Source organism: Sitodiplosis mosellana, unplaced genomic scaffold (genome assembly GCF_009176505.1).
Source record: "Sitodiplosis mosellana isolate CC-2019 unplaced genomic scaffold, AAFC_SMos_1.0 Smas_scaffold_5, whole genome shotgun sequence".
NCBI classification, from domain to species: Eukaryota; Metazoa; Arthropoda; class Insecta; order Diptera; family Cecidomyiidae; genus Sitodiplosis; species Sitodiplosis mosellana.
The window spans coordinates 4504983-4528140 of NW_022595248.1; the positions used below are offsets into that span (position 1 = coordinate 4504983).

Genomic DNA, 23158 nt, shown 5'->3' on the forward strand with positions numbered 1-23158 from the left:
ATAGAAAAAAAAATTGACTTGAGTGGTAAACAATTGTTTTGTTTTGATTGTTTTTTTGGAGATATCAACGTTCTTTCTATTTGTTTTCATTTGGCTCAGGATATTTGAAATTGTTCTCCATTCGAATCATTTCTATTTTTATTTCTAATTCAACTTGACTCACTTATCTGTTGCCATGACTGCTGTTAAGGAGACACCAGTGGAATTCATCTTTCGTGTTTTTCATTTTATATGAATCAAAAATATTTGCGTCAAAACAAACGGAAGCAACCACTAATGCACTACCTACACATTTATCAACATTTAATATTAAATTCCTCTAAATTGAAATATCACAATAATATTTTTTGTATAAAGTCGAGTTATAAAATTAATAAAAATGTATTCACATCTTTCCTTCTTTTGTGTCATTTTTCTTTGAATTTTTTATTCTGCCTCGCTCCCGTCGCTGCCGATGCTGCCATTGATGCTGTTGCTGCCGTTGCCGTTGATGCTGTTGTGATGGTTGGTGCCCGATGCTGCGCTTAAATCGTTTAGTTCCACCCGAGTATCCATTAGTATTGAATCGATGGGGTCATCAATTGAACGGAACAATACTTGGACCGATGGAAGAAGGCGACGATATTGTGTTAACATGCCGAGTAACTGGTGGTAAGCCAAGAAGAAATTCGATACCTCTTTCTCTCTCTCTCTCTCTGTATAATATATACGTATACACAATTGCCATTGCAGTTAATTCAATTTTCAGCTGAGTTTTTTTTTCGCTTCCATTTTTCGTACGCTTGTTCGTTCGTTCTGTTCGTGTGCGAGAGAGTTCTTTTTTTTCTCGTTTCGTCTTATTTCATTGGTTTAGTTTGGCATCAGACATTGCCTTTCATTCGGTTCATCGCTGAATCGATCCATTGAGTTCATTCTTTTGCGCCCTTTGTTCGCGTCGACTGAATGAATGCTTTGGCTCTTATTCTTTCACCGCTTCAATATCTAGCTTATATGACCAAGATTTCCGACCAAAATAAAAAGCAAGTGTAATCGAATAGGGCAAACGAACGAGAGAAAGAGAGTTCTTCTTTCACTCTATTTCGCTCTCTTCCTTTCACAAGAATGAAATGAAAAACTAAAGCCCCGGAACATTTATGAACATCGAAAATTCAATGGGGGAAAAGAATGCAAGCGTCTCTCCCTCACTCATTCAATACGCATATATATCGAACAGAGAATTATGATGTAATTTAGATTACGAAGGCGAATCTCGTTCCCATCGACCGAACCATAAAGAGTGCCATGGCACTACTAAAATGAGAGTGTGGAAGCCACAGTTGAACGGCAGCAGAAAAAAATGGCTCGAAAACAATTTGAAAAATTTCCTTAGAAATGGCAGAGCATGGGCAAAGTCAGTGGGTTCAGTGAATTACAAAACTAAGACTCGGTCTACGCGCTCACAATGCACTCTCGCATCCATTATTTACGAATGCACAGTTCAACTCGATCTCTCGGTTCTTTTTTTTCTCTCTTGTTGATTCATTCTCTTCATTATCGAGCTCATTTCATTCAATCGATTGTTCTCCGTATCTTTCTTTACAATCCCTTTTTATGTATCATTGTCCGTCTCATATCGACTACTTTGTGCATACATCGCCATGCACCCACTCTTTCTGTGCTCACTCTGCTCATGCTCTTCATCTCTTCGTTCGATCGTTCGTTTTTTCATCTCTTTTTTGGCTCATCATACGCGCATACATTCAACCGGGTAGTCGATTAACTTAACATATTTCATTATGTAAATGCGGCCAAGAATGGAAAAAAAATGAACATGCCATTGGCCATTTTCCCATTGAATTTCTCTCTCTCACTCTCTTTCACTCTCGTTCTCATTCAGACATTTCCCAGGTTCACTGGTGAAATCCCTGGCGAGTGCATTATTTTTGAATAAAATGGAAAATGAGACCAAAATCACATGACTCTCGATCGACATTTTATTCAAAATCATTTTTTTTTCTCGCTCGTTTGGACGAAAATCGATGCCAAAAAAATGTTTCCCCATTTCAACTCGAATGAATCGAATAAATCCGAATTTTCTTTTTCACACCCTGAGAACGAAAAAAATTGACTATTTTCTACATGAATACAAGCTCATCGCCTCTCGATTCAATGTGATGCATTGTATAATGTATAAAATCATATGAACCGAAATTCGAAAAGGATCTGCTTTTTTCTACATGGTTTATGCATTTGTTTACACTGTCGGCGTGTTCTCAGGCAGTTTCCGATGGGTTTCGGTCATTCCACCGAGACACAAACCGTTCGGAGAAAGAAACTTTCACCGAAAATGCTGCGGTGCATGTGATTTTTATTTTGCTTTTGTGAAAGATTCAACCAATTGTAATTGGGAATAGGTTGTGTCGAACGCGTCTACCGAATCCTAATCAAACAATTGTGTGTCGAAACTAAATGAAACAAGAACGTGTACAATGTATATACATACGTGACAAGCGTTTGAAACGCATCGTCTGATTATTAGCCAATTGTCTAATGTCGGCAAACGATTAAAACTCCAGAACAATTATTGGTGATTTGTGTGCGTGCTTACACAACAACTCGAAATTACACGCAATCGTGCCAAATGAGAAACGCATTCGTTGACGTTGAAGGCCAGTCTGAAAGGATGTTGCCATTGAAACATGGAAAATCACTTAAACAAAAGCAATAGTTTCTTTCGTTTATCAAATAATGGACTAATTTATTTTCATTAAAACTTCTAATTCATACAGTTCGAACGAGTTGACACCAGCAAATTAGTTTACGTCTTTCAAATTTTGACGCGTCAACAAAAAAAAACTCTATCTTGGTCTAATAGAGTATTTATAGTTATTATCCGGAGTGACTTTCAAACAATAAATTAAGTCTGCAGTGCCTGTCTGTCGTGCTAATTGGATATAGAATTGAATTGACGACACGAAACTAAGAACTAACTTTATCGAATGAATAACGCTATTGAATAAAAGAACGAAATCGATTTTTCAAGTGATTCATTTTTGTGTCTACTCTTCAAAACCATCGTTAATCTATCATCCTGAATAATCCAAAACTTTCTGATTAAATCTTGTATCTGATGCGGTATTTCGCTGTTAATAAAACGTTGCCAAAGCGGAAAAAAAACGATCCGCTAAAAATGGCATCGAATGACGTAATGAGCATTTATTCATGCGAGATTTCTCTAAAATGGTCATTTAACGTAATGGCTATGTACCTTTTAATTATAAATTGCATTTAGTAAAGCGCATTACCAATGTAAATGCGGCGCAGACATTCTGCACACCAAACACGGTAATGAAGCTAATTTCCATGCAGCTACCATGCACCGCACCAAAAAATGTTCACCATCGCCGACTGAATCACTGGGCCATTTATTGCGTGTGTCAGCCAGAAAAATGCTTTTAATTATAAACTCGGCCGCACGCAATTACACTTTTCATTTGAGCGAAAAATGCTATACGAACACCGACCGTTCATTGCTTTGAATCATTAATTATCGAATTCAATTCAGCAGATTTATCCGATTAAACTATCAAAGCTTATGTAGTGCTATATCTTTTTATGGGTGGAAAAAAGTTGTGATTTGTTCGGATTGGTTTACAATGTTTTTTCCCCCCTCTAGTATTCGTTTTATTAAAATTTGTCAGATTTATTGGAACATTGTTCACATTTCAATTTCTAACTTCCCAGCAAAATATGCAATTGAATGTTTGCATGCTTGCACACACGCGCGAGCGTACGATAGAAAAAAACGTGCTGGAAATAACATTGACAACATTGAGTTTGCCTCAAAAATGCAATATTGGCGGAAATAATGAAATATTCGAGTGACTATGATGATTCCATTTACGGATATTTTATTCATATTCCGATGTATAGCTTTATCGATTTTGATGAATGCTTTTTGAAATCCCCATATTTTGCTCTTCCTCACGAATTTCAATTAAATTTTGATGTTGAGCATTCTTTTTTTTGCATTCACAATGAATGAACGTATTTCGGGAATAAACGAGGCTTTTCTCTCTCTCCCTCGCTTTCTCTCGGTTCAATTGTAATATGATATGACTTATGACGTTAAAAAAAAATCCCTTTCAAATCATTGATAACTGCACTCTCAATGGATGAATCATTGAATCAATAGCAGGTATTTGTTTGACAATTCGAATATGGATATTCTGTTGAAACCTCTCACGTATTCATCATGTTGAATATTCTACATCAGACTGATTTGAAATTTGGAATTCGAGTGCTATGGATATTTGACTAGTTTTTGTTCAAAGCAAATATCCCAGCCAACTATTTCGAAAAGGTGACATTTTTCAGGTGTAACACAAAAGCATCAAAATACTCCATGCTGTCATTCGCATTCAAAAAACAAACTACCACAATTGATGATCGCAAACCAATCGAAAATTTATTAAAAATTGAATGTTTGACATTTTTTGTACACACAAAAAAAGCTCAATGGCAAAAAGTGTTTGTTAACAAAAGCCGTTTGTTCGAAAGCCACTTCTGCTCGCAATTGAAATGAAATTCCATTGCATATTGGGTTTAATTAAATTCAAAACCATTAAATACAGCCATTTTGGTTAGTGTTAAAATCTATTTCAGTATTGGTCGTAATGCGTTTAAAGTACAGATAAATCCCGTGTATCATCTCCACTTGTATTGTTTTTTACATTGAAGGGCGTTGCATGCACCTTAACATTCACAATACAAACTCAATGCGAGTGGAGACGCCTTATGAAAAATGGCACAGATTGCTAGTGCTAAGGTTTATCTGTACTTTAGCAAAATGTTTTAAAAAGTTAAAATATTCAGACACTTGCATTGAATGCATTCCCAATGGATTCAAACAGAAAAAAGTTCACAATTAAAAAGCTGAATGTGTGCAATTCGATTGAAATTGTTATTTCCCTCAATTTATTATTATTCAAAATAGGTGTATTTTTTAAGCGTTATGTTTTCCAAAATGAATGAAAATATGATTAGATGGCAAATTAAGCCGAATAAATGATTTGAATCTCGGTTCTAATAAAGAAATGAATGGTCTATTTCCGATTTGGAAATGGTGATAACATCAAATTGGAAAATTGATCAATATTGAATATTTCGGTGATGAACATTTTCCCGCCTGCAGCCATAAATGGCATGAAACCGGCAAAAACTACTTTAAATGCTGTTTTTGATGCGCTGCAGAAAAAAAGGTGGTCAATGCCTGTCAGAGAAACTCAATATTTATGAATCACATGTAGTGTATGCAGGAGTGAATAGGACATGAGAACACAGATTTGGAAATGGCTTTCATTCATTATCATCGGCTTGTATAATGGAAACATGTTTTGGGTCGATTGCGTTCGGTCTACTAAAAGCCCATATTGAATTGGGCCGGATGAAACGGGAGCGTTGTATACACGATGTTTTAATGGAATATTTCATCATAATGGTAGAGAGTTTTGTGTCGTTCGATCCTTTAAATTAACATTGAAATGCATCGTTCTATGAATGTTAATATTGTGCGGAGAATCTGGTTCGCTCTCGAGCATTGACTAAACTGAATTGAAAACTAAGGGGAGAGAGAGAGAGAGACATACATACACTCTGTGTGAGTTGTATGCAAATTTCCATAAACACGATTCATTCAAGTCACTTTTCTGCAACGTCAACAAAAATTTATTAAAATCAAAACATTGCATAAATTAATATTACGCATGCATGTGGAGCATTCACACAGCATCCAAGCAGTACCATAAGCTCATGCGATTTGAGCTCGGGGACGCCCGTAATGCAATCTCATTTCACTTCAATCAGCAATGGATGTTGGATGCTATTCATTCAGATAATCCATGCGCTGAGAACATGAATGCACATCGTATGCACAGTGTGCATGTTCAATCAATGGCTCGAACATTCATCATGTGTGGGCAAAGCCAGTAATCACGGTGTCAAACGACAACGTTGCAAAAACATACATATACTTACACACACACACACACAAATCGAATCCATATATAGGACCTGTTCGACTGCATCATACATCAAATTATACCGAGGGAAAAAAAATTATTTACAACATTCAATTAATTTCTATGCACTTGAGGCTCTTTCGAATCGTGAAACGTGTAAATGTGTACATTCATCGATATTTAAACAAATTCGAAATTTATATATCACAGCTTGGATTGACATCGTTACCAATGCCAAACTGGTTTGCTGCTGTGTGTGTGTGTGGATTATCCCTTTATTCTCAGCCATTTTGGGATATTTTCCATGGACGGATATTTGCTCATCGATTCATTTATTTGTGTGAATATTAAATTCTTTTGATTATTCGCACACTCAGGTATTGATGGCTTTTGGCCATTCATTTGGCCTATTGCATTGTGCAAAGCAGTAGTGGTTTTCTCTCTTGAAAATGCATCGGTCGAGTGTGATTCAGATCTTTAAATGACTTCAACATGAGCAAGCAGTGGAATTTCTAATTTTATCATGTCACACAAGGCAAAGCCACCCAAAAGCTTGATCTTATGCGAATCTGTACGCCAATCACCTGCTAAAAGCGGATGGCCCTTTTATTAATGGCCCCCACATATCCAACCAATATGGAATAAGACAACAAAAGATGGCAAATACGCATAATTCGAATTTTTGGCGATTTGTAACTTTTCACGCATCGTGCGCGTCAAATGACAAAAACACACATCGACATTCGCATTATTTGCCATTGCGAATATGTACATTCGATCAAGGTATATAAATCACGGACGCGCATACACACACGCAAGTTTCAAAATGTACCAACGGCAAATTTGAAGTGACTGGACGAAAATAGCCCGAGCGACGTGCAACATCAACATAAACATTCAAACTTTTCTCACCATCGAACACTGATTGAACATCAGCATCGAATGTATGCAAATTTATGGTACTGTACGTACATTACAGGCAGTAGAATATATGCGGATGTGTGATGCAAAATCACCATATATCACATCAATATCCTCTCTATCAATTAAACTTAATAAATCATAATTATTCATTGCGCAACTGATGTCGCTGTTCGGTAAATAATAATATCGGTTGATTTGTGATTGGCAAAGCACATTTTATTCATTCCATGTGACGATGTGTACGGTCCAGTTTTACTGGAAGCGGATTGCATTTGAATTTTCTGCCCTTTTTTTCGTGCATATCACTTGGTTGTGCGGCCACATTTTAATGACATAACGGAATTTTTTTTTGTGATTACCAGTTCGGTTGGCAGATTTGTTGGTTTCATGGCATTTCGGATCATTTTTAATCGCATTAAAGTGGGATTGAAACCGATTCTTTTGATAAATAGACTAGACCGAGAGCCCACGTAGAAAATACTATATTGATAAGTCTCATGTCAGAAAATGTGATCGTAGGTAGATATTAAGGCCAATATTCAAGATATTTTTCATTTTCTTTTATATCTTTTGCACTTTACGATATCTTGCCGCCGATATCAATAAAAATATATGCTTCACTTTTCTTACAATTTGCATGTCAGATATTTTGTGTACAGCTAAATTGCCACGAAATTAATTCAACTTCAAAATATCAGCTCAAAATGTTTTGCACAATACTTTTTATTCGATTCTGAAATGTATCACTCTATGCCGTTTTTCTCCACTTTGACATTTCCACATGAAATGACATAACCTCACTTCATCGAATTGGGTGAGATTTCAAAGTGAATAATTTTGTGATAATTTAGCTGTACACAAAATATCTGACATGAAAATTGTGAAAAAAGTTGAGCATATTTTTTTTATTGATATCGGTGGGGAGATATCGTAAAGTGCAAAAGATAAAGAAGTAAGAAAAGAATATTTTGAATATCGTCCTTGATATCTACCTACGATCGCATTATCTGATAGGAAACTTATCAATATAGTATTTTCTACGTATGGGCTCTGGGTCTAGACGGAATAAATTTGATAAAATAAAGAGAAAATATGGAAACGCCATTCACAATTCTATTTCATGCTAATTTTTTTTCTTGTTACATGCTAAAAGTCTTTTATATTAGTTATTCAATTTAGATTGGTTTTATCAAATCGAAAAGTTTAATTCCATTCGATGAAAGTCGACGATATAATGTATCTATTTCGTAACCTCAAGTCGCTGGCAAATATTATGAATCAAAGTATATTTTCGTGTACTCATTTGTTAACGAAATTAATTTTAGATGTTATGGATAGATGTCAACGCGATACAGAAATTGACAAAGTCAATCTACCGAGCGAAAAGCTCATATTTTCAATTAAATTTATACATTTTCTAGTAACATTTCACGAAATAGAAAATCGCAATCAAAATCAAATGCCGAAAAAAATCAAAATTCAATCTTCTTGTAGACATGGTTCATAGTTGGATGTTGTGTTGCTACCGACCGCTTTTGAACATATTCAGGCCATTTTCAAGCAATTTTTTTTCCGTCCGCCATGGTATTCGCCATTTCGAAAGAACTTTCCTTTCACTTGAAAAAAAAAGTGTGATGATTGGTTTTATTGTGCGTTGAATGCAGCCGACTCAATCGATTGCTGTGTGTCAAAGTAATTCCAGTCAAAAAGGTTTTTGCTACTAGCAAAAAATCGCTCAAAGTGACACAGAAATATACACTCCCACTCAAAGAGAGTGAATTCCATTGAATGTGACAACTTTGCACCGCAAATCATCTCCCACATATGCGCACACACACACACACATATACACACACACACACTTCACAATATCTGAATGAGGAATCAAATGTTGAACGATTGCCAAAGCAACCAACACAAGTTCTGGTTAGATATTTTGCCTCAATCTACAGTGCATCGAACACATTATTAATACATTTCTGTATTGGACTGGTTTCTTTCCTTCTCTCTCGATGAATCACAACCGGAACAGTAATATTCTAGTTGAAATTGACTGTCGCAACGAACTGGGAGAGAAAAAAATTGAGAGCGAGTGAAAAAAAAGGAAATAATTGTGTGAACGACAATATTTACTGTGAAAATCGTATCGGTGTTATCTAAATGGATGTACATTGGAAATTGATGATTGAACGTGTTTCCTCATACGTATACACTCACACATGCTGCTCGCTCTCTTGCTCTCACTCACACGTTTTCCATAGCAGTAATATCACTTCCCTGCAAATCGTACCGCTCAAAGGTAAAAGTCAGAACGTAATTAGATCACGATAAAAGCTCCGAAACCTGAGCAAGCAAAGAAGGAAGGTAATCAAAATGAATTGGTTGAACCGGAAGCCATAAGTATGTGTGCAGGTTTTGAAGAATGCAATGGCAATGTATCTCGATTGCACAGCACAACGATGGCATCCGTACATTGTGTGCCGGGCTGTGCACATCTTATATTGTAACATTTATATTTTCGGTAATAAATTATTTAGTATTGCAGTCGTGTTGCAAGTCATTTCCAATAACAAAAGCAGATTGAGTGGTTTGCATTGTGCTACATTCAAGCGCGCGTCTATTCGCAAAAGTGTAACAAGCAGTTAAGCACATTGTAAATTCGGTGTGTGCATTTTTTTTTCTCTCGTCTCTTTCTTATTTGCTTTTGTTCACTTTTGCTTCAATGTGAGAAATTTGCGACGATTTTTTTCCCTCCAACTCTCGTTCAGAATTTTCCGATACCACAATATTACCGAACATTTTTCACATATTTCAACGGCTTAGGTGAGTCAAATCATTTTCACAAAGAATTTTTTCCGAAGAATTTCTCTTCTTCTCAATGACTTCACATTTTTGAAGTAACCGAAAAATAGGTGAGATGTCAAGTGTCATTGTGTTTATGTTTATGGTATTCTTAGTGATTTCGTTTTTTTCCCTTCTTTCTCACGTTTGTGTCAATATTTCACTGTTTTTTTTTCTGTCCACAGGTCGACCGCAGCCGCAGGTTCGATGGCTCGTAAATGGTGTTCTTGTCGATGATCAATACGAACACAATACCGGCGATGTAATTGAAAATCGACTGTTGTGGCCAGCCGTACAACGATCCGATCTCAATGCAATATTCACTTGTCAGGCCGTAAATACAATCCTCGTTGAACCCAAAGAAAGTAGCTACATCTTAGACCTACACCGTAAGTATTTCTACATTCCATTTTTTTTCTACCTCTCTCGTTGGCAACCGTTCACTTTTTTCATGATTTATTTACTTTTGAAATCATTTATTGGCTTTAAAGATTTTCGATTTTCCTTGGAAATAACTTTGTGTGAAAGATATTATAAGAAATCGGTTCAAGTGACACAGATAATGCGATAAAAGCGACGGCAATGAATCACTTATGATTCAAGTGTAGCATTATCGTGCGTAGCGATAATGCTATTGACATACGTACCTCTTCATCCGATTCGAATTGCGCTTGAAAAACAATCGAGAAAACAAATATTTTCACTGGGAACAGTTCACATGATCATACACTTGGAGTTTTAAATCGCTATTTAAAATATTAAAATCATTTTTGCTCTTTTTTTCTTCATTTGTCATACATTTTTTACTCTCTATTCATTAACATGTTTGAAATTCGCTTTTCATTAACTCTTATATGTTGAGATACGGGGGATTTCCCTCTTTGAATAAATAATAAGAGCATTTGATTATTGTTTCATTAGTTTGAATTTTTAGCAGAGTCGTGATTGCACATTGACTTTAATTATACGTATATTCAATTCATTATAATAAATACTGCATATAATTGAAGTCGAAATCATATAAAAAGTGTTGCATATTCCAAGCGGAAAGTTTCATTTGAAAGAGCTCTTCACAGAGAGTCGAATGGATGCATAAAGCAAATCAACTTTTCTACTTGAGAGACTCCGTTAATCTCCTGAGTATTTTTAGTGTTTTCAAGACACGAAATGGCTTACTAAAGTTTAGTGCGTGTTTTGTATTATGTACAAGACTCTTTTCTTCTTACTTTGAAAGTAGTTTGTGCTTTGAAGAGAAAAACGTACGAAAAATGTAAAATTTTCTATTCAAAGTGAAAAATGTGAACTGTTGTAAAAAGCGAAACGAATTCTTTGAATGAAAGAAAAGAAATTCTTGTTGAGCTAAAAAAGACGGATGCACATTCCGTTAAACAAGAGAAGTCGTACATCTTGTGCGTAATACATCATTCTCGTTCGGCATTGTTGTCGGTTGCATTCCATTCGATGGCATTCAGTGCGAAAAACAAAGCGTTCTCGGGTTGCGTGGCAAATAAAAACCTCAAACGCCGGAGATGAATTCATTGCACGTACAAATAATAAAACGGAAGGTATAATACTGTGTGGTGCAGAAAGAGGATGAGCCATGCGAATCAATTGGGCATGTGATGCATGCATTAAATATGAGAAATTTAATTTGATAATTTTATTTTCAAGGAATTCCCTCCATTCTTTTATACGTACATAATTTTTTGTTTAAATAATAAAACCAGGGTAATGAAAACCGTTTTATGGATGGTCATCGCATATTTTTGAAATAAAACTGGTTTTTGTCGTCGCTCATTCTAATTTATTTGCGTTTTCCGTCGAATTTTTTTTTTCCACCATTCCCACTGAAAAATACCAACAAATGCTGGCTTTTTTGCTATTTTATCTTGGCGAAGTAAAACCGAAACTACCGGCCATTCCGAAATGCTAACAATCATATGAAAATGCTTTGCTTATTCTCTCGTGTTGGCTCACAATCCCATTTTTTACGGTGACAATAAAAATGGAGATATGGCAACTAAAACGCACAAAATTTGAAGACTATATATTTCTGTAGTTGGTCGTCATCGTATAGCCCGTTGTCGTCGATGGTCATCGTTGTTGGCCGATGTATTATAGTCCATACTCACTCACTCTGGATGGGAAAAATGAAATACACATTTTGAACGTATTTTGGGTCAATGCATTTCAAAGTCACTAATCAAACTTTTTCCGCTTTCTGGTTCCATGCAACACCAGCTTCCAACAAAAACATACAATAATCAACATTTACAAATGAAAACGAGACACTATAAATTGTGTAAACAGCAGTAGTAGCAGCAAAAGCAACGGCAGCGATGGCACAAACCGAATTCGATGTACGCATACATATGATACATGTGTTTGCCCGGGATTGTCGGCACATACACGCTATCGGTTGTGGGAATGTGTAAAAGAGGATAGCATTTAAAATCCGAGTGAGTTTTAGCCAAAACGAATCCATGCATTAGGCCAACACAATGAAAACATCTAGCTCCGAATAATAAAATTTTATAAAATAATACAATAATTGTAATGAGACAATAGAAAATCGTTGAAGTGTTCGGAGCGCTCGGAATTTACTGCCTTTTTCGGAATTATGAAGCAGTCAACACGAGAGAGATATGTCATGGAAACGAACAACGAAGAGGAAAGCTAAAACCATGTGAACCGTTTTTATTTTTATTTTGAAAACAAAACAACAGCAACAACACACGAAAAACAACCGACAACCCGACGACCAATGCTCACTTTGGCTGGCATTTGATTCCGAATAAGAAACGACGAGCAGGACAACAACGGCAATAAAAAAACGAGAGAGAGAGAGAGCAGAAAAGAGAAAATAGGAGCATGCAGTCATACATACAATAGAAAGCCATTTGACATTATGCCGCATAAAATCAACACACAAACAATAAACTCGGAAAGAAAAAGAGACCTCATTCGTTTTGCCATAAAATTGTAAAATTGGATTCTTGTCATCTGCTAAACGAATCGGTTTTGTTGTCTCTATATATTGTCGTGTGTGCGCTATGTGTTGTGTGCATGTGTCGACTTGTGTGCGTGTGTATATGTGTTGGCTGGTGCACAAAACGGTTGTCGCTTTAAATTTTAGACAACGTTTCCGTTTTGTTTGTTTATTAGATAATTTGGTTTCGCCTCTATTTCATTATTCATGAGCATATAAACTAATATAATATAAGGAATAGGAACAACTTTAATTTACTGCCCCAACATTTTCGGTGCGACTAATTTTCGACACCACAAATTTGTGCACTTGCTCACAAATTTGGTATGTGAACTAAATTGTATCGAGTGAAGGCTACTGGGTTCATTTTTGATGAATTTTGGGCTCTTTTATGTATTCACATACAAATTCTTCATATCAAATTTTTTGCTAGTTACGATTTTTGCTTGTGGAACACTTATGGCTATTGTAGTGCTGCTCTCTCCTACAGCAATAGCCGTTCTTCGATTCCAAAATTCCGGATTTCATCGGAAAATGGTTGCGAGTAATTTATTTTATTTAAAATGTCAAAGAACTTATCATTCGAATTGCATTCCTCCATAGAGTATCATAGTCAGTCAGTCAGTCAGTCACAATATTCATTCAAAGTTCACTGTTGAATGGAGAAACTGATTACTCCAAATGACTTCAATCGCGAACAAATGAAGTAGTAAAAGTTTAACGGTGTGCGTCATATATTTGATGTATTTGTGTTGGGCTGGAAAATTTCAATTGAAATGTTTGCGGTTTATTCGATGCCATGAGCAAGGATTTTGCACCAGATTACATACGGTTTTTGGCTGTGGAACATTTTCATTTTGGGGGATTTCAAATGTGAAATTAATTTTCACATCAACATGATAATATGTAATCCGCCGAACTGTGTGAGTGTGTTTGCGCAGAGAGACCCAAATGCATTTTTGAATAATCGAAATAATCTGAAGAATAAATATGGTAGAGTTTGTCTGTGTCTGTGTGATCTAGCACAAAATTTTTGGCATAAAATCACGACCGAAGAACATTTTCAATGTGCCATTTTCCAATCTGCGAAAGTATATATCCTTCGGCGCTATAAAACGGTGCAATTCTGTGGTATACCTTAATAAAATGTTAAATATGCTTCTTTCCATCCCATCCTCTCACTCTCCACAGACAGAGACAAAGTTGAGAGTTTAAATTTTCTATTCAGTTCGTTTACTTTATGTTCCACAATTTAGATTGTTATCTCATTTTAATTTGGGTCAATTAAAGAATTCTTCTTTGCGAGAAATTAAATTCTAATTTTTTATGATTTTCTCTCCTCCCTCTCAATTTTATTATGATACATTGTACTAATCCCGATTTTATTGTTATTTCTCGTTACAGTGAGACCATTGAATGTGGAAATTTTGGACACTCCACCGCAATTAGTGGCCGAAAGACGATACGAAATCAAATGCGAAAGTAACGGATCTCGACCGAATGCCATCATAACATGGTACAAGGGAAAGCGACAGCTTCGAAGGACAAAGGTTCGTATCAGACGGTGTATTTTTTTTATAAAATTAGATTGTGAAATAATGATGGTGGCATGAGGGATAAAGATATGTGATAAGCTTCGATTTCACCGTGTATTAAATTGCCTAAGCATACATGCTCAGCATGCCTGAACTGAGACAGCATCGTCTGAGCTTATAATAATAATTACTCCAATTTCATTGACTTCATCACTTGGAAAAAAAAAATTACGTAACTTCGATTAGCTTTAATTGATCAATTAAATGTGGGTTTTTCGCCCTTGAGGGATGTCGAATTTAATGGATATATTTAAATAGAATTATGATGGTTTTTTTAAGTGGAAAAAAGTTCTTTTTCCTCCCGGAAAAAAAGACTCAGCTATAAAATTTAATTGCATCGAATTTAAGTCAATTATGACGAATTAATTTGATTGCGACAGTTAAAGTAACGGGAAAACCAGAAAGAGAGATATATATGTGTGGTTTTTTCGGTTGGTTGGTGCGTGTCTTTTTCTCTGTGTGTGATGGCTGATGTGGGCTCACATGGCATTCTGTTAGGATAAAAGGATCAAACGGTAGTGTTGTAAAATTGCCGATGTAAATGGTGTACTTTGTTGCAAGTAATACATAAAAAGACTATTAAAAATTACAGGCGCGCATATAAAATGAAATTTTTTATGTCAGTTTAATTGTTTGAAATAAAATGCCATGAAAACATGTGTCAATTTGAAATTTGTTCAACAGCCGAAACCATTTAGTCATTCATTCCATACACGAGCGTCAGGCGCGCTCCACCACACATGTCATTCAATAATTTGAATAATTTAAATGCATTTCATGTGCCTTTGTGAAAGCGTGTATCATCAAATATAAATCCAAACACGCTGAAAGCCATAAATAAAACGCATGACATGATGCGAAAAGAGCGGTAATTAGAGTAGTGCCGGCGTTTCATTTTTTTTTTCAGATGCACATCGGATTGAAATAAATGGAATTGTCAAAGCAAACATTTCTCTCCAGTAAATTTAACACGAACCATTGAAAATAAAACCAACGAGACAACGATGAAACAAAGCAACATGCAATTTCTCCCATGATTTGCCATAAAAAGAATTAAATAGTTTTCGGAGTTTCGAATAAAGTGACAAAAATGGAATGTGCTCAGTTTATTTTCTCTCTCTCTCTCTCTCTCTCGGTGTTTTTACGCACGAGTTAGTACCAGTGCTTTGAATGTCATACGATTTTATTGCTGTGTGTTTTGGCTGCCGGCATTTAAGCAAAATGTTGCGGTCGCACTCTTTATCCCGAAAACGTTTTAAACTTTTGTAAGAATGAGATGGAGGAAGAGTGAGAGCAAGAGAGAGAGAGAATGGGAAGGAGTGAGAGCAAGAGATTGAGCGAGTAGGAGTGAGACATCGAGGGCATTTAGAACGTTGTGAAAGTCTTTACACAGTTCACAATGCTCATACAAATAATGTGATTTCTTTATCTGTGCAAGCGACGGCTTCAACCAAACCGCATGTAATTTTCTATGCTTGGATTCCGAAAGCCGAAAGGAAGAATAAAGAACCCATAAAAAGGATGTGGCCAGCATAAAACAAAGCATGTTATTACACATGCATCCGAAGAATGAACGAAAGATAGAGTAAAAAAAAATTATAAATGAACTTAAAGACTCCCGAACAACGAGCACACACACACACACACTGGCAACGATTGCATTTCGGTCTTAAAATCCGGAGACAAGTTGCTAATAAAATTTGTCTTCAACAACGCGCCACGATCCAATTTGATGTTGCATAATATTCAGCTAGTTTATAACATTCTCTCGCTCTGAGTGCAACATCATCAACTCGAATGGGTTTTTGCCAGCGAATTCAAACCGTGCGAATGGTGATGTCAAATCGACAGATCCCGAAAAGCAGTTCGGCATAAATGGCACGGGATCCTCTTTGCCGTTGTGCAGCAACAGTAATAGCAGTAGCCCGAACTGACGAAAAGTGAAAATTACCACCGCACAGTTTTCATATTTGATGACAAGTGCATGCTTTTTTCAGATTCCCAGTTTTATTTTTGCTTTTATTATCTCCGCACCATGATAATGATACAAAATAATACACATGCAACGACCAAAAGATAGAGAAATAAACATCAACCGCTCTTTTTTCTGCGTCATGTTGTTCAGCTCAAAACTAGTGCGAGAAATGAATGAAAAATACAACATAGATGCAATTTTAACAAAACAACACGGTTTTTCCTTGGCAACTCCGTCAGTTATTCCAAATGGCAGACGAAAGTTGTTTGAAATTCATCCATCTCCGTTTATTTAATGATGTCGCGTACATAAAATTCGTTACTGCGTTGTGTATTTGCAATGTTCTAGCATTGCATCTTCAATTGTTGTGTAACTATGCACAAGTTTGGGATGGTGCGATTCTTCCGTCAGAAATGATTCGGATGTGTGTTCGTTTCGAATACACCCCAAGGATGTTATAATCAAAACGAATAATAGCATCCAAATCCAAATACACAAACCATATACTTTTGCCAGATTGTCATTTGCGTCCATTTGCGCCTGGCATACACTTTCACCGGTCCACACTGTCGGTGTTTGTGTATGTGAAACTTGGAAAAATATACGACAAAAATGAGAAAGAGCAATTTTTTTTTAAGTACAAATGTTGATGTATTATTTGTGTATATTCCGTTTGTTGGTGATGAACATTGTTGAGTCGACGTCAAGTGTGTTCTAACAAATCCAATAAACGTTGTACTTTGCTGCTCAAGTGTAAATCATTTCACAGTTAAATCTCAAAATGAAAACCAGCAAACCTTTATGGCTGCACTTTCCCACTTCTCATGCACGATGCACACAATCTATTGAAAATTCAAATAAATGCCAACATTTTTTTTTGTCTTGCTTCTCCGTCATATTTTATATTTTTTTCCACATGAAACAAAAATGGAACGACAAAAAAAGCGTTCGTACTTCGTTTGACATTGCATTGTTCTTATTTTGACAACAACGAATCTTGTGTCGGTTATTTGCTGAATGTTGTCTTCTCGCACCAACAAAAAAAATATTTGCTTGTTGTCTGATGTTTTGCACTACGAAACGATACGACAACGAAATAAACGAACGAGATTCGGGTGGGAAGAAAAGCGTGGACATTTTCTTGACATGAAATCAAAACAATAACATCAAATTGTCGAATGGATTTTTTTTGGACAAAAAAAAGAGTAAACAATTCAAAGAGAATGCAAAAAAGACATGAGATAAGGAGGAATAGATGACATTTCAAATATGGGTACAACACGAACCGTTTAGCAAGCGAAAAAAAATGCAATTGCAAAAACTGTGAATTCGACTTTCGATCCGTCATTATTATGCCTCAAACAAACAATTTGCTCAATGCCAATAAATTTCAGCGAGAGAAAAGAGAGAGAAAATAAACGAAATATGTAAACGGCACAAAGTTATTCGAAACGATTCGTACGTCGTTTACATTGTTTGATAAGGTGAGGTTGTCACTTCTTTGAATTCAAACATTGTTTGCAGGGCTTTAATCGCAGCGAAGCAGTCTTTCTTTGGATGAATGATTCCAAGCAAAAAATATTCAAAGTAAATTTAAACCGAGAGTGAAAAGAGAGCAAGTTTTGAATGTAAATCGGAATATTCTTTGAAAGCGAAACAAACAGAAAGCACACAATGAACACTTTTTTTACCCTCAAATGGGTCGTCTCTCTATTATTGTTGCTCCACATGGCTGTGAATCGAATTTTGGCTAAAATGTATTCCATTTCACCGTGCAACACATGTTTCTGCACATGAGAAATTCCGATTGCTTGTTTTAGAGGACCAAAAACCAAGCACCTTTGCATCATTAGTTTGTTCGAAACCACGTCTAGATTTTTTTTTATCGACAATATAAGACAAATTTCAGGTCAAAATGAGCAAATCACAAACATAAGCATCGATTTGACAGGTAAAGGCAAATGATTTCTACCTTTTCTGCCTTTGAACAACTAGTATGATCCTTTACAAACATTTTGGGTACTTACATGACCAAATCGAGTGATGTTTTCACATATTTCTGGCCGCATATTTGGTTGGTTCGAATTCAACTCTGAAAGAATCGACTTTTGGCCAAAAATCCTTAAATATAGGCTTTTTAGGGATAGTATCTTAGCGCAAAGTTATTTTTTCTCGAAAATATGGGGAGTCTACCCAGACCAAATCTCTCAAAATTGACTTTTCGAGGTACCTTCTGAACAAAAGTTACGTTTTTAATGCATTTTGCTATGAAAATATCATTTTTTGTTCGGGAGGTACCCCAAAAATCATTTATAAGAGATTCTGTGTGGGAAGATTCCCAATATTTCTCGAAAAAATTAATTTTTTACTAAGAAACTCATCCAAATAGTGTATTTTTGGGGTACCTCCCGAACAAAAAATGTTATTTTCATAGCAAAATGCATGAAAAACGTAACTTTTGTTCGGGAGGTACCTCGAAAAGTCAATTTTGAGAGATTTGGTCTGGGTAGACTCCCCATATTTTCGAGAAAAAATAACTTTGCGCTAAGATACTATCCCTAAAAAGCCTATATTTAAGGATTTTTGGCCAAAAGTCGATTCTTTCAGAGTTGAATTCGAACCAACCAAATATGCGGCCAGAAATATGTGAAAACATCACTCGATTTGGTCATGTAAGTATCCAAAATGTTTGTAAAGGATCATACTAGATGTTGAAAGGCAGAAAATTTAGAAATTATTTGCTTTTACCTGTCAAACCGAAGCTCATGTTTGTGATTTGCTCATTTTGGCCTGAAATTTGTCTTATATGTGTCGATAAAAAAAAGTCTAGACGTGGTTTCGAACAAACTAATGATGCAAAAGTGCTTGGTTTTTGGTCCTCTAAAACAAGCAATCGGAATTTCTCATGTGCAGAAGAAAAAGTTGAAATTTGTTACACGGTGTTTCCATTGTTTCACCGATTTTTCTGCATAAAAAATGGAGATAGAACCAGTCAGAGAGTGTGCAAGGGAAGGAGAGAGTGAGAGAGCAAGACATAGAGAGAGCGAGACATACACAGCGGGTGGGTGGGTGGTTGTGAGTAAAAGAGAGCAAAACAGTGAAAAAGCGAAAGAGAGTGTGAATGAACGTGGTCGATGTCGAAATTGAAATGTGAAATATTAATATTGCAATTGTGAAAAGACCATTAAATTTGCGAAGTGAATCAGAAATAAACGACAACGAAAATCGGGTTCGCGAGGCACGGTATATTGCAGCGAGTACACAAATACACATACATAGTAAAAAACGTTGTTCGAAATCAAATGATGACGTTTCACTCACACAAATTGTATTACGTTTTATTTTATTTTATCAAAAATAAACAATTCGATTTAATTCCAAAAGTTTCGAAATAACCGAGTAAACAAGCGGCACGAGATATATCATGAAAGCACCCACAAAGCGTCATTCATTATTCATAATATTGTCTCACTCTTGCCTCATCGATATCAGACGCGTCGCAATGTTTATATTTATAGGCAATTTTTCCAACGAAAATAAAACGACTTGTTAGACGCAGTTCAATCTCGTTCGCATGTGTGTGTGTGTCGAAATCAGTGATCGTTTTGAATGTTGTTGGTTTTTTTTTCTCGTCTTTCATTTTTTACTCTATAAATAAATGTGTGCTTTACATTTTTCCATTCCAGGATGAGACATTCAACATGACGAGTCGCTCCGAATTAAGTTTCGTGCCGTCGACTGAGGATGATGGCAAATCGATAACATGTCGTTCTGAAAATCCAAAAGTAACGGGACTATTTCTGGAAACAACGTGGAAATTGAATGTTGTCTGTAAGTAAAAACGACATTTGTTTTTTTCTACTGTCAAAACAACGCATTCCTGAATCGACTTTGTGATTTTTGTTTTCTCATTTTCTTGATTTTTTTCTTTCTCAACTCCCACAGTTTAGTTCATAAATTGTGTATGTATTTTTTTTTCTCGTCAATAATTGGAGAAAATCACATTTTCATGTAGGAATTTCAATTTCATTCGTGGGATCTTTCAAAAAGCACTTTGCTTAGTAGTCACATTGTTTATTATGTTTTTGTGAAGGAAAATACCAAATATTGAACTATAGGCTTACAAAGACAACAAGGAGTGTGTGCCGACAATGAAAACAATGTCTTTTACCCACGTCGAATACGTTAACTTTTCACCATCGACATATCGATTTCCTGAGCTTATTTGTAACCAAAGCGCCATATGTATCGACTTAAAACAAAAAAAAAGGGAAAAAAATGTATATGAGGAATTGAATGTCGGAATTAAACTTATATAGACTGAGTGGCACATTGATCGATGTCAATAATTTACAAATACTTTTACCGATGAGATGCTGTGTTGTTTGCAACACGTAATTCGAAGCGAAAAGTCTGACTGAATCAAATTTGATTGAAGCGGCACCAGTACAAATGAAAAATAAATGAATGTTCCGAAAGAAAAATTGTGTTTTGTTTGTGTGGCTGAATTTGCCTCTTGAAATTTTTCGGTAGCATTTGGCAAACAGTTTTTTTTCTTCATTTCTTCCGTTTTTTTTGGGTGGAGGAAAATACACAAATTATGGTCATTTGTTAACTGCTCACGAAACACAAACGGTGGAACGACTTCTTTTTTTTCGACTGTCGATTTGTATTAAATCCAAAAGTACATGCAAATTTCAGTAATGAACAAAGTGCACGATGAATCGTGTGGAACTTTATAGCATCCGATTTTGTATATCGTATGGCATTTACATTTTCCGATGACCTTTGATTTGAGCCGTAATTTGATTTCATCACTTGGCAGCTCGTCCATTAGACTTGTTTTGGTATTCATTAAAGCTGTTTCCGTATTCACATTTCACAATACTGAAATTTTTTTTATCATTTGCTATCGATTTCATTCGATCCAATAATAAAATTTCAGTGTGGATATTCACCTCCAATCAAGATTTAGCCGCGCAAAGTTATTTTGAAACTGGGTTGAGGCTTCATTTTTAATTTTAAACTTCATGACATGTTACTTCGTTCGATATTTGATTGAATCCAAAGTCACCGGACCACATTGCCTTTATGTCACTCAGGTCGTTCGATTCTGCATTCCATCTCGTATTTCAATTGACGTTCCAATAAAGAACGTATCACAAATAGAAGCTTATTTTTAGCTTTGATCTGGCACCAATGGTCGCTTTTGAATTGACCACCTTTTGCATTTCGAGAGCCATACTTAGTCGATTTGAATGTAACGTGAGGAATGTCGAATGTGTGACCGATGTGTTTATTGCAATTGGCCAATTCGGGCAAATCTGTATCAAATTTTCAGAAACTCTGCATTGAATGGTCTACTTGCATTTTGTTGCACAGACACACGTATACACTCGAATGCCAACCACTTCAAATCACTCATTGGCCATAATTCCATGCGGGCTCATTGCATGCGAAATGGTAAAATATGGATTGGTGAATTCAATCGACGATGATACGGCCGGTCTTCAATGGCATACTGGCAGTGCCATTGAATCATGGTGTATCCTATACAGTGTACATTCATGTATGACTTTCCCTTTTCCCTTTGATTATTATTTATTTGATTGAACAAATACAATAAGCCTAATGAAATACAAAACGCTTTAAAGTAGGGTTTGGTTTATCGAAATACCAACGACCCGATATTTGGCCTGTGTTTGTTGAAGAGACAGGCAGAAAGAAAGAAAGAATGAAAGAAACAAAATAGGAGACAAACTTCCGATTCGGTAAATTGACCATATTTATCTTTGCCACAATTTGCCTAAGCGAAAAGAATTCGTTTGGCATGTGGAACACCGAGCAAATGATAAATGATTTGCCGTTTCCAAACGTGCCGATGTGAATAAATGAGGAAAAGGTATGTAAACGGGTTAATATCATCGAATGGCTGAATCACTATGAATCGTGTTTTCTACTTTTGCCACAGTACACCATTTTTTCTTCGGGCCCGATGTACATATAGAACGATTACTTTTATCGTTGCATGATTTTACACCTTTTTTGTCTGACGTTCGTAAAAAATTGTTGAAATTTGTTTTACGTAAAATGCCTAGCGATTTACAATCGATGAAATGCGACCGATTGACCGTAATCTTGCATGTCATATTGTGTTCACACATTTAAATTTCATCAAAATCATTATGCACACGCCCAGTTTTAAACGTCGCACAGTTCAATTTCACCCCGCAAAAATATATCGCCATCGTATCAAATATTTCAAATGATTAAATATATAAAAATTAAATGCTATCGCGAGTCACGAGCACGTATTTTTTTTTTAATCCCGTCGAAAAACTTGATCGATATCGCATATAACTTTGTAACTTTTTTACGTTGTGTAGACCGAAATCGATTCGAATTTCATTGTCGATGTTAATCCAGCGAATATTTTCAATCGGAAATTAAATACGAAACTCATGAAAAAGTATTCATAATACCATGGCTCATGGATAAAAAGCAACAAAAATGTTGAATATTCATGGATTTGGTGGATTTTTGTGTATCTCGGGATTGTGCGTTGCAAACCCGGATAACTTTTTTTTAGTCGAATGATTAAAAAAACACTCTTCTCATTCCTGTTATTTAGTCAATGCTATTTTGTTTATATACAAATCGGTGTGCATTCATTCAACGTTTGAGTCCCTTATTCGAATCTCCACGTTCTATTTTAATTTCACTTCGTCGATGCAAAAGCTAACGGTTGATTGTTAGCAGTGCATAAAGTACACACTAGAATGGGCTCGAGACATGTGTGTGTGTGTGTGTGTGTGTGTGTGTATGTGACCGTAAT

General features: G+C 35.9%; 2 protein-coding genes across 2 annotated transcripts in view; one reads left to right on the forward strand and one right to left on the reverse strand.

The window, feature by feature from the left end:
- The window catches only part of LOC129566913 (nucleolar transcription factor 1-B-like), a 324444-nt gene that overhangs the window by 243093 nt on the left and 58193 nt on the right, over nt 1-23158 (reverse strand). The window lies entirely within an intron of this gene.
- Nucleotides 1-23158, forward strand: part of LOC129566910 (nephrin-like) — a 268706-nt gene that overhangs the window by 217429 nt on the left and 28119 nt on the right. The window contains exons 7-10 of the mRNA XM_055443300.1: nt 538-651; nt 9950-10153; nt 14158-14303; nt 20010-20154. Coding sequence (XP_055299275.1) covers nt 538-651; nt 9950-10153; nt 14158-14303; nt 20010-20154 — 609 coding nt within the window. The remainder of the gene's footprint in view (nt 1-537; nt 652-9949; nt 10154-14157; nt 14304-20009; nt 20155-23158) is intronic.